The following is a 12,783-nucleotide window of genomic DNA, read 5'->3' on the forward strand; positions in this document are numbered from 1 at the left end:
CACAAGTATGTCAAATTTAAAATTAATTATTTCCTAAAAATAATTATAAACATATGTTTTAAATTTTTTTAACTTGAATATTGCTTTCTTAGTTTTTACATAAGTAGTATATTTGTACTAAAATATTTTTTAATACATATATTTAATAAGTAGTATGAATGTATTAAAATGATTTTCAAGTATTCTTTTTTCTATTTTTCAAATTACAGTTTTATATTGTAAACCTGTGATTATTTTTTATTTTAAATCATTTAAATTTTTTTGTTGGGATTACTATGATAATGTCAATTATATCAGTATATAACTGATTTTCTTTGGCTTATTAAGTTAGTATCCAATAAATTATTTTTAAAATTGTTTTATGATCAAATAAATATTTTATTGATAGTTTTAAAAACAGTCATATGGCTTAAGTTTATTTTAAAAAGTTATTTATTTGTATGCAGTCAACTCTACTGCACTTATCACTATCTCAAATAAATAGAGATATAGTATTTTAAAGTTTAGCCAGAGCAAATCATTATAACAATTCTTTATATTTTCATTCTTTTTTTTAACTAAATTTTTGATATACTTTGTTATTTGTTAAAAATGCCAAGTGTATTTAAATTTATTGCATTTAGATAAATTTTTTTTAAATGAAGTGTACAAAATGAATTATTTACGATAATTTAACAACTTGTATGCAGACAATAAAAAAAAATTTTATTGAGAGAAAAAAAAAGAGTTTTGAACAATTGTATTTAAAACTTTGTTTTAAGAATAAATTTAATTTGATTTTATTATAGTAATAAAAAGACTTGGAAAATATTAAATATTAAAAAGATAATTAAAAGAAAAATGAAAATAGCTATTATAAAATCAATTTTTAATCAAATAGTAATAAAAAGACAAAGGAGTATTGAATAGTTCCTGCCATTTTTTTATACTTTATAGTGTGTATATGTCTTTATAGTGTTTTTATTTGTGTTGCAATATATATATATATATAAATGTATATATATATATATATATATATATATATATATATATATATATATATATATATATATATATATATATATATATATGTATGTATGTATGTATGTATGTATGTATGTATGTATGTATGTATGTATGTATGTATGTATGTATGTACACATGTACAAAAATTCAGTGCTTAAAACATCATAACTTTGGCTAGAATTGTTTTATTTTAATACATATTTAATATATATATTTTATAATATATATAGTATAGATTTTTCACTTTTAAAATTCTGTTTTAAAGCTCTTTCAATGATATTTAACAATATAGTATTCAATAAAAATTTAAATTTAAATTCAAATTTCACCTTATATATATTAGTGATACATATATATATATTAGTGATGTGCCATCGGCTAATGCCGATTGTGGCTAATAATAGGTTTAATGTATTTATTTTAGGGTATTATAATAATATTAAGGATTTAAATTACATATTTAACATGTTCCTATTCATCAGAAGTGATTCGACCTACTAGCCTATGCTATTGGTAACCAGCAACCAATTAATCGGCTAAACCATTGGCCAATTAATTGGCCGATGGCATCGGTTGATTTATCGGCATTGGCCGATGCATCGGTATTGACTATTAAGCCAAACTAAACAGGTGCATAGGCACACCTTATATATGCAAGTTGCATACCTAATATTAAGATATTACGTTTATATACATGCATTAAACTCTATAATTAGCCTTAATCGGCCTTTGCCGATGGTACATCACTAATATATATATATATATATATATATATATATATATATATATATATATATATATATATATATATATATATATATATATATATATATATATATATATATATATATATGTATGTATATATATATATATATATATATATATATATATATATATATATATGTATGTATATATATATATATATATATATGTATGTATATATATATATATATATGTATGTATATATATATATATATAACAATTAATGTTTTATTTATATATATATATATATATATATATATATATATATATATATATATATATATATATATATAACAATTGCTGTAACTGGTGTGAGCCAGTGAGTGTGGTATTAGCACATTATGACAGCCGATTTGCTTGACTGCTGTTCATCCAGCAATCAAGACCTGCTTTAAAACTGTTAACCGATTGTGCTTTAACCAACTCGCTTGGCAAGCTATTCCATAAATCGGCAGATCTATTATATAAACAGATTTCATAACATGCTTGCTTAGTGATTGCTTTGACATATTTGAAGCTGTGACCTCTTGTTTGAGTTTGTTTAATACTAATTTTCATGCCAAAGTGCATGACTGTACATATTTAAATATTAAATTTCACAAGCCAGTCTTGAGTCCACTTAAAAGCTAAATTAAGATCTGATTGCAAAGAAAGAGTTGGTGCACTGGAAAGCATTTCATTCAAAATTTTTGTGTCATCTGCATACAGCTTGGTTAGATTTTTTAGAGTTTCAGGCAAATCGTTTATAAATAGTACAAACAAGAGTGGTCCAATTACTGACCCTTGTGGCACACCACTGGTAATTTCTGCCCAAGAGGATACATTTTTGTCTATCACAACTCTTTGTTTTTTTTTCTTTTAAAAATGCCCCAGTCCATTGTATTGTCAGACCAGAAATTCCATAAGCTGTAAGTTTAGGCAACAATCTTTTTTGTGGCACTGTGTCAAATGCCCTGGAAAAATGCAAAAAAATAACATAAAAAGGTTTAACATTCTCTAAGGCTGTTGTAATAAAATCAAGTGTTTCAAGTAGATTTGTTAAGCATGATTTATTTTTAACAAAACTATGCTGTTATTAGTTTGAACTTATATAGAAAAGTTTCAAGTTTACATCTGATTATACCTTCTATTATTTTACATGCAATTGAGGTGAGTGATACTGGTCAGTAGTTTCCTGCTAAGGTTTTTTTGCCTTTTTTGTACAGAGGAGTGATATTTGCTGATCTAAATTGCACTGGCAGTTTGCTGGTTTTAAACAATTCTTTAAAAATATATGTAAGTGGAATGGCAAAGGCTGATGCGCAATTCTTTAAAATAGCTGAATGTAAATTATCAACACCACTTGATTCGTTATCTTTTAAGTTTTTTAATCTTAGATAGACATCATCGTATGTAAAATCTTCATTTGTCATAATGAATGTTTCAGTAGTTCTTAAATCAAAAGAAGGTAGTGGACCATCATCTTCTTTCACAAATGTAACTTAAAAATTTTTGTTTAAGATATCACCAAAATTTTTTGAATTTTTAGTGGTTTTACAATTTGCTCTCTTTAATGCTTTTATAGTATCTTTGACTGATTGTTGATTGTTCATGTAGCTGTAGAGAAGCTTTGAATTCTTGATGGCTCTTTTTAACAAATTAAGCTCAAAGTTTTTCTCACTTTTTTAATCTCATCTGCTACATTTTTGCAAATCATTCTAGATTTCAAAACAGGGTCTTTTCATTTACATGAGCAGTTTTTATATATTAAATTTTGTTTGCTTCTAATAAGAAACTTTAACCTAGCATTAACCCAGGCCGGTCTAATTTTTTAAGAGTTTAATGTCTTTTTAATTAGAGTGAAATGATTACATGCCACCTCAGTATAAAAGATCAGTTCATCAAACATTTCTTTTACATTTTTGTTACTGAAGCATTGTATCCAATCAACATTTGAAATTAAATCAGGTATTAGTTCAAAATTAGAATTAGCAAACATAAATCTTTGCTTACTTTTATTGTCATGGATTGCTTTATCAGACAAGATGAAACTGAAACGTATTATCAGATGGCCTCTGGTTAAATTTCCGAAAACAAATTTTGAATCTATTTTGTTAACACTTGCTGACTGAGTTGTAAAGATTAAATCTAAGGTATTCCCAAGTTGCTCATCTGACAGCTGGAAAGTTGGTATGTTAATACGCTGATAAAGAAAATTATCATTTAAAATATCTGTAAATTTATATTCAATCCCATTCTCATTTGAAATTGTATCAACACAGCCATTTGGTTAGTTGATTGATGGGAAATTGAAGTTGCCTATGATAAGTAAGTCTTTGAACTTATTTTTGTCTATATATTTGTGTGCCAGGCTAAAAACCACATCAAGTTCTGCCATATCCCACACTTGTTCTAGTTTACAGAACAAGTGTGGGATATGGCAGAATTTGATGTGGTTTACACACTGCCCACACTTGTTCTAGTTTACAAAGATTTAGAACAACATCATTTAGTTCATAGGAGTCTAATGAGTTGTCTATATATAAACAAACACCACCGCCTTTTCGTCCGTCTAATCTGTCTTTTCTATACAGATGGTAACCTTCAATGTTTACAACTGAATCACTTTTAAACCATGTCTCAGTCACAGGAATTATATTTGGTTTGTATTGTTCAATTACCACTTTGAACTCATTTAACTTGTTATCAAGAGAGGTAGCATTTAAGTATAAACATGACAGCTTTTTAATTTCATTGCGATCTAACACTGAGTTATGTATAAAATTATTGATCTAAAATTATTGATTCTTTTTTAACTTGATGATCTTATTGCCATGGATGCCATACTAAAAGGGGTCATTGTCTGGTCTTGCTTGATTCATTTTATTTCTTTCAGTTCTGAGGTTAAAATTTTGGAGTCTCTGAGCCTTAGTCAAGTCTGGACTAAGATCTTTATGTGTAATATCTTTATGTGCAATATCTTTAATATCTAATATCTTTATGTGCAACATTACTTCTCAATTTTTTAGCTGATGCTAATATTGTGTTGCGAAGAATATCCTCAGCTAATTCAACAAGAATTGGACCTGGTTTATTAGTTTTAAATTTATGAGTTTAAAAATTTCATTTACTTTTGACTCGTGTTCTTTTGATTTCATTTCTATGCTTTCTTTAGTTTGATTGGGCCACTCCATAAATAATGACATTTTTTGCTGCTTTTTTCCTTTCGTCTAACTTATTAATAGCTGCATTTTTTACCATCAGCTGCTCTGTAGGCTTCTTTTTTGAAAGACATTCATAATTGGTGTAGCTGGCTGCACCAATTATGAATGTTTTTAGTTGTTTGAGAGTGTGAACCGGCACTCAACTTTGGCCAATTGTCCTGTTTAAGAAAATCTAAATTCATTCTTTAAATGATTTTGTCTACTCTCTTGATTAGTGGGCTACCACCCTGAATAACAGTGGATTGCCTCTTGTTGTGAACTTAAAATTGATAGCTGAGAGGACTACCACCCTGAATAACAGTGGATTACCTCTTGTTGTGAGTTTATTAAACTTATTAACACAAATACTGTAAAAAGTTTAGATGTGTTTTTTTCTGTCTTGGACTTTTTTAAAAGAAAATGTTTGTTTTTTGATTAAATTTTTATTTAGATTTTTTAAAATATGTTATACATTTAATATGATTTAGATAACTCGAGTGGGCATTAGTCTAATTGACTAAGTATGGAAATAGTTGTGCCCTTCACTCAATATCATTGTCAAATTTTTATATTTTAATATCTTGATGCATACCATTTAGTGTGAAAAATTATCAGTAACTTTAGTAAAATCATAAAAATTTTGTATTTAATTATGTTTATAAAAATTTATAAAAAATAAATTAACTAATAAAATACTGCAACTTATTTGTTCTGCAACAGCTAAGTTAAGAAAATTTTAGCTAATTTGTTCTACAGCAGCTAAGTTAAGAAAATTTTAGCTAAACAATTTATCGTTTTAATCAACTTAATAAAATAATAAAAATTCTATCAAGTCTTTGTTTTCTTTTAATAATAAAATATGAACAACAAAAATAAAATTCTTATTTTAAATTATATTCATATAGTGTAAAGCCATTTAAAAAAACAATTATTTAATTTAACTAGTATATATCTACTAATTTCCTCCCTTTGTGAGATATATTAGCATATTTCTATATTATATATTACATTCACTATATTAGCAAGAAATCAACTTTTATATTAGCAAGAAATCACCCTTTTATTTACCTTAATATCAGCATTATATTTGATTTTTATACGCCTAAGCCTTTGCTTTTTGTTTATTATTAATTCCTTTTTGTAGCCTTCAAATAATAACTGTACTCACTGTAATATTTTATGTAGCCTTTAAATAACAACTGTACTCACTGTAATATTTTGCTTTATATTTCTTTCTTCAGGTCGTTAATTTCTGCTCTTAAAGTTGAAAATCTCTTCTTTTTATTTAAATTTTTTTCTTAAAACCCTTAATTTGTAGAACGTGCTGTTTAACTTAGCTTTTACTGAAATTATTCTGCTCTGGTGTTCTCTGGAAAAGCTAGGTAATGTAGATCACTAACATGATAACTGACATTTTCTTTAGAAGTTAAGTTTTCTCTAGAAATATAGTTATCTAATGTCAGTGTGCAATAAACTGCAAATGTTGAAGGTTCACTAGTTTATGAATTTAAAGCACTGATATAGTCATAAGATGAGATTACTGAAAATTATTCAAAAGTGAGGACTGTGCTACTTGAAACAGTCTGCAATTAATGTGCTGTAAAAAGAAATAAGCATTAACAAAAGACTCATTAGAAATTTATTTTGCAAAACGCAAAAACTTCATTCACGTTTTCCAATTTAGAAAACATGAATAAAGTTTTTTCATTTTGCAAACCTTGAAAAGTTTTTTTCCCAAAATAGATATCTTTTTACAAACAGCATTACCTGACATCAGTCTATCATTGACTTTTAAATTACAATCATTATTTTTGTTTTTCACTTTGTGGTAAAGTTGTTTGTGTTTAGTGGATAACCATTGACTGTTAACTTTAGTAATATAAAAGAGTTCATTACAAACATTATATTTTCCTCCCTTTATATATTCATCAAAAATCTTCAAATCCTTGTCAAGCTTTGTTTATATTACTTGATCTGAAGCATATACAAAATCCAATTTATATTTCCATCATAATGTACTTTCTTTGGAGTTTTACTAATTACTAATTTCTTGAAGCAGAGACGTCTTCGTTTCCGCTTCAAGAAATTAGTAATTAGTAAAAGTATTTTCCAACAATTTGAGGCTGGAGTGGCATTTTACATATTTTATATTTTTAGTAATGATCTTTCTAAAGTGAATCTCTTTTTTTTCTATATGATTGCTAAAATCTAACTAGTTTTTTGGTTCTGTACTCTTTTGCAACTAGTATAACGTTTTTTGTGCGACATTTTACACGAACTATTTTAAATAACACAACTATTTTAAAAAACAACTCTATTTGTTTGACAACAACACTTTATAAGTAGTTACACAGATATTAGATTTTGGTTTTAATTGTTTTAGAAAGTTCTAGATTGTTCTGAAAAATTAAAAAGTTGCAGAAAGTCCTGGAAAGTTCAAAACAGTTCTACAATGTTTTAGTATGAGTTATTTCAGTATTATGTCAGCTAAGATGTTTTTTGAAATACAAAGTATGAAAGGATACATAAACATGTTATGACAAAAAAAACGTTATTACCTTCACTATTTTGTGTGACAAAAATTGCATAACATCAATTATATACAATGGTTTAAGCCATAAATAAGTGTTCTTGCTTGCGCTAATCAAATATACTTACATCTTAGTCGGAAATAATAGGAAACTAGTCTCAAAATCACTTTTTCATTGTATTGTTTCTGAATGGAACAACTTTTCTAAATAGGCAGCAAATGCGAAATCATTTATGATATTGCTTGATATTTTTGACAATTATTCGGCAAAAAATGACAACAGTGTCATCTAATGTTGATAATTCTGCACTATTTAAACCATTCTTTAAATGTGTGCTGCAACTGCAATACATTTATACACCAATTTGTTTATTTTTAAAAACTGATTGTAAGTAAGAGCAGTATTTTGTTATAGTTGAATTTCTGTCAACTCAAGTAAAATTAATATATTTTTTTACTAATTTTATGCACATTTTTTGTTTGTTTATTTTAGTGTTCAATTGGTGGAAATATTGATTGCAAAACAATGACTGTTGACCCAAACATTACAAACTATTCGAGTTTGTTTTTATTACTGAAAAAAGCATTCAATTTGAATAAGTGAGTAACATTTGAAATAAATGCTTGATTTGTATAAATTTATAATGTAAGTTTATTTTATCAGATATTTTTAGGTTCATTAAGTTTTTTGCCTATTTTTTTTTTAGTTGTAATGTAATAGTAATTCAGATAATAAATTATAATTTGATTTATCTTTTTTTAACTGTAAGTTGTTTAACTGAAAATGTTTTTCTATCCAACCATTTGAAACAGTCAAAAAATGATAAGATTTGATTTATAATTATAAAAGATTTGTGTTTATATATTATATTTTGACTTTTAATAAAAACTATTTTTTTCAGTAAACCTGTAGAACAATACCATATATATATATATATATATATATATATATATATATATATATATATATATATATATATATATATATATATATATATATATATATATATATATATATACATTTTTTGTTTATTTGTTTTATATTTATTTATTTATAGTGATTTTGATATTGCCTATTTACTTCCGAAATCCATACATGTTAGATCACGACCTGATGTATATTTATCTTTAATGTCTGACTGGGACCTTGATGCTGCATTTCACACAGCTTCCTATCCTATTATGCAGATCAAAGTTGTTCCGGCTTTAAAAGGAGGTAATTAAGGTTGGGTTTTTGTGTAAAATATTTAATATGTGTTTTTATTCTTTATTTAAGAAATTCGTATGCATTTCGCTTTAATTATATTTCGAAGTTTATAGAATTATTATTATTATAATAGTTATAGTACTTATTAACATTTTTTTTTATCGTAATAAAGGCCTTGAGGAGAACTTTGAAATTAGAAGCCAAGGAATGGAAATATTGGCTTTAGTGGCATTTTTTTCCTTACCCAGAATAAAAATGGATTTTTAGAAAAACATAATTTTAAATATAACAACTTTTGTCATGTTTTAGACATTGTCGATGTAGAAAAGAGAAATAAGTTGTGTTAAAACATTAACACACACATACATGTTTTTTTGCTTTTCATAAAGATTGTATTTTAATATATTTGAAATGCATCTAGGGCTGAAATTTGGTGGGTGCAATATAATTTGGTACTGTAATCTTGCCTTTATAACTATTTAACTTATATAAAACCTTTTTCTCTTTCTTGCCTTGTTAAAAATTAAGCTGTAAATAACATATGTTAAAAATGTAAGCTGGAGATAACTGCGACATTTCTATGTTTGATTAACCATTTTGCATTATAATTAGGAGTAACTTTTTATTGTATTTAAGTTTGATGTTTTAATGATGTTTTAACTTATTTGCTTAATAAAACTTAAACAACAGCATAGGCAAAGTATAAAACTTAAACCAGATGCTGGAAAGCTTTATTTTTGTTGCTGCACTATCTATTCACTTTTACTTAACAAAAGGTTTATAAGTGTTCATTGTATGTACTTAGGACATGCACCTTTTTATAGAAAACATATTTAATCTCAGCAAGCGAAGGTGTTACTGAAATTTATGCATAAAAAAAGCCCTCTGAAACTTATAATATTTTAATGTATGCATCTATTGATATTACAGTTAAAAATATAAGTTAATGATTATAGATATTTTGCAATATCTAGCATATCCAGGTAGATATAAACATATGTATTTTGGCATTTCCATGTTTTAGTTAATTCCTGTACATTCCTACCAGTAACGATTTTGTTCTTTATGTTTAATTAGTACATATAAAAATTTGTGTGTGCTCTTTTATCTTTGATCTTTTTATCTTTATTTCTCTAGATGTATCAGATTGGGATGTTTTAGATAAAGTTGATAATGCTCCGCAGGTCCAAGACATAAAATCTACTAACCATTATTCAATTCCTTCAATACACTCTATAAAAAAGCAAATGTCTAAACAAATCAACAAGATGTTTGATGTTCTTATAGACTCCCACAGACGGTTTCCTGTTAGTCAGAAAGACTGGAATGATTTTTTTGATCCTAACGGAAGGATAATCTCTTCAAAAGATATACGAATAAGTGTTTTTCATGGTGGGTTAGAACCGAATTTGCGTAAGGAAGCATGGGTGCATTTGCTAGGAGTTTATCCTTCTGATTTAACAATAGAAGAGCGAGCTCGATTTCTTCAGATGAAAGCTAGAGTCTATAATCACCTTAAAGAGCAATGGTTGAATAAAAGACCACAAGATATTGACAATGTAATGCATATGGTACAAAAAGACGTTTTAAGGACTGATCGAACCCACCCATTTTTTAGTGTGCCAGAGGACCACCCTAATATAGTCTCGTTATTTAACATACTTACAACTTTTGCGTTAAATAACCCTGAAATTTCATACTGTCAGGGCATGAGCGATTTAGCAGCTCCGCTCCTGGTTGTGATTGGCGACGAAGTGTTGGCATACTTGAGTTTTTGCAAAGTTATGGAAAGGTTAAGAAACAATTTTTTACTAAAAGGAACGGCTTTATTACAAAAGTTCGGACAGCTCTCTCTGTTGTTGCAACGTACAGATGAAAAGCTTTATAAATATTTTCAAGAAATCGATGGAGGAAACTTATATTTTTGCTATAGAATGCTTTTATTGGAGTTAAAGCGTGAATTTCCTTTTGATGAAACTCTTACTGTTATGGAAGTTATATGGAGTTCCGTACCTCCTGATACTGACGATGAAGAAAACGAACTTTGTTTTTATTACACACTTCTCCACAGTGGTAAGCAGAGTGGGAAAAGTTCTCCGCTTTGTGAAGGTATATATAGGCCTAACTATTATGTAAATAAAGAAGGTGATGAAAGCTTTAAGTTAGACGCTCTTCCCCATCCACGATTCCTAAATGATGGTTCTCCGTTTCCTTTGTTTTTATGTTTAGCTGTTCTTTTAATAAATCGTGAAAACATTATCACAAATCAAATGGACTACTCAATGCTTGCGATGTTTTTTGATAAAATGTCACGAAAACATGATTCTTTGAAAGTTTTAACTCGCGCTAAATCTTTATTTTATGAGTATCTTCGTGCGTATTTAGATGGACAAACGGTTGATCCGAACGATAAGGAAATAGCGCCACTTGAAGGTGCTCATGGCACAAAATCCACAGGAGCGCAGTGCTAGCGTTTCGTAGAAAAATTACTTTATATAAAATTTAAACAATATTTACAATTTTGTATATTTATAAAAAAATTTTAACAAATAATAAACCGCATATTTATTATTACCGAGATTAGGAGTTTTAATTTCATTCTGACCTCAGTAGGGAGAAAAAATTATTCAGTAAAAAAGTTTTAAAATTTTATACTTTTGCAAGTTTTTGCATTTCTTAACTTTTTGCAACGACTGACCTCCACCATGGTCCAGAAAAGCTGCTCCTAAGTGATGCACCGAGAACATGAAACCTAGTTTACACTATTATCACACATTGTATATATATATATTTATATATTTTTGTAAAGAACTTTTAATAGTTTATTTTATCACGACAAGCGTCGTAAACTGAAAAGTAAAAAAAAAGAAGGTGATTAACATCCGCATTGCCACTAAAACCAAAAGGCATAAGTTGGAGTTCAATGTAACATGCATGCAGTTGTAGATAATTGGTGCATTTAAATGATAAAAGAATAATTTGTCGTATTATATAATGAGAGTTGGTGAGAATTGTAAACTATTTTCAGTTTTCACAGTCGTGCAGATAATATTTATAGTGATAGTAAATAGAATAAAACATGTAGTAACGTGTATAAGTTATTAGTACCCGTCATTTAGATTGCTAGACTATAGTAAAAGAGATAGATGGTAGTAAAAAAATTAAAACGCATATCCAAGAAAATGCAAGCAGAAATTTAAAATATTATTAGTAGATTATTTATAGTGATTATGACATTGCGTATTTACTTCCGAAATGCATGCATGTTACATCGTTTCCTGATGTGTATTTATCTTGAATGTCTGACTGGGACTTTGATGCTGCATTTTACACAGCTTTTTGCATTTTTATAAATGCAAGGTTAATTTGGTTAGTTTAAAATAGTTCAGAAACTGAATTAGTTCAGTTAAAAAAAACCAGTGCCTTCTTTTTTGGAATTTAAAAAATTGTTAAGGAATCAAGTATTTCAAGTACGTTTTAAAAATATTTCAAAATTTATTTGCATTTTAAAGCATTTCTAGCCACTGCACAGTGAATCAACTCATACAAAAAGTCAATTCAAGGAATCAATTGGACAAAAGTCAATTCAAGGAATCAATTAGTGGATATTCCCATGACATTACTGAATACTCCCTAGAGAAAAGTTCTAAGTATTAATTAGTGCACGCGTTTTTAAGTGTTAAAATAATTAGCGCTCAAGTGTCACTTAAAGATAAACATATTTTTGTAAAAAAAGTAGCTGCAATTTTGCTGTGTAATAATAACGTATAACTAATTTATTGTGAATAATAATTAACTTTGCTGAGATGAATTTTACATTAGAGGGTTTGTGCTTTGTATTTTATCGAAAATTTATTTAAAATAATTGGCATAAATGATATTCTGCAGATTTAAAAAAACTATGCTATAACTATTTAATAAATATAACTATTTTATAAATATAATTATTTAAAAAATTGCAATTTCTTTTTCGCTTTTTAATTTTCATAGCGTGTACAGGTAAAAGGACTTCAGAATGCAGTGGGACCTCAGAATGTCAGGTTTGAATTAAACCAACATAGAACTCGATTTTTTTAAATTAAATTCTAAAAGCGTTA

At 27.2% G+C, this 12,783-nt stretch overlaps 1 protein-coding gene across 1 annotated transcript in view; it reads left to right on the forward strand.

Annotated features, from left to right (window-relative positions):
* Positions 1-11,266, forward strand: part of LOC100210565 (TBC1 domain family member 25) — a 12,002-nt gene extending 736 nt beyond the window's left edge. The window contains exons 1-4 of the mRNA XM_065818225.1: positions 1-5; positions 7,973-8,079; positions 8,538-8,695; positions 9,824-11,266. The exon at positions 1-5 is cut by the window's left edge and continues 736 nt beyond it. Of these exons, the coding sequence (XP_065674297.1) occupies positions 1-5; positions 7,973-8,079; positions 8,538-8,695; positions 9,824-11,157 (1,604 nt within the window). The 3' untranslated portion in view covers positions 11,158-11,266. The remainder of the gene's footprint in view (positions 6-7,972; positions 8,080-8,537; positions 8,696-9,823) is intronic.
* Positions 11,267-12,783: the final 1,517 nt, after the last annotated feature.

This window comes from Hydra vulgaris, chromosome 14, assembly GCF_038396675.1.
Source record: "Hydra vulgaris chromosome 14, alternate assembly HydraT2T_AEP".
Classification (NCBI taxonomy): Eukaryota; Metazoa; Cnidaria; class Hydrozoa; order Anthoathecata; family Hydridae; genus Hydra; species Hydra vulgaris.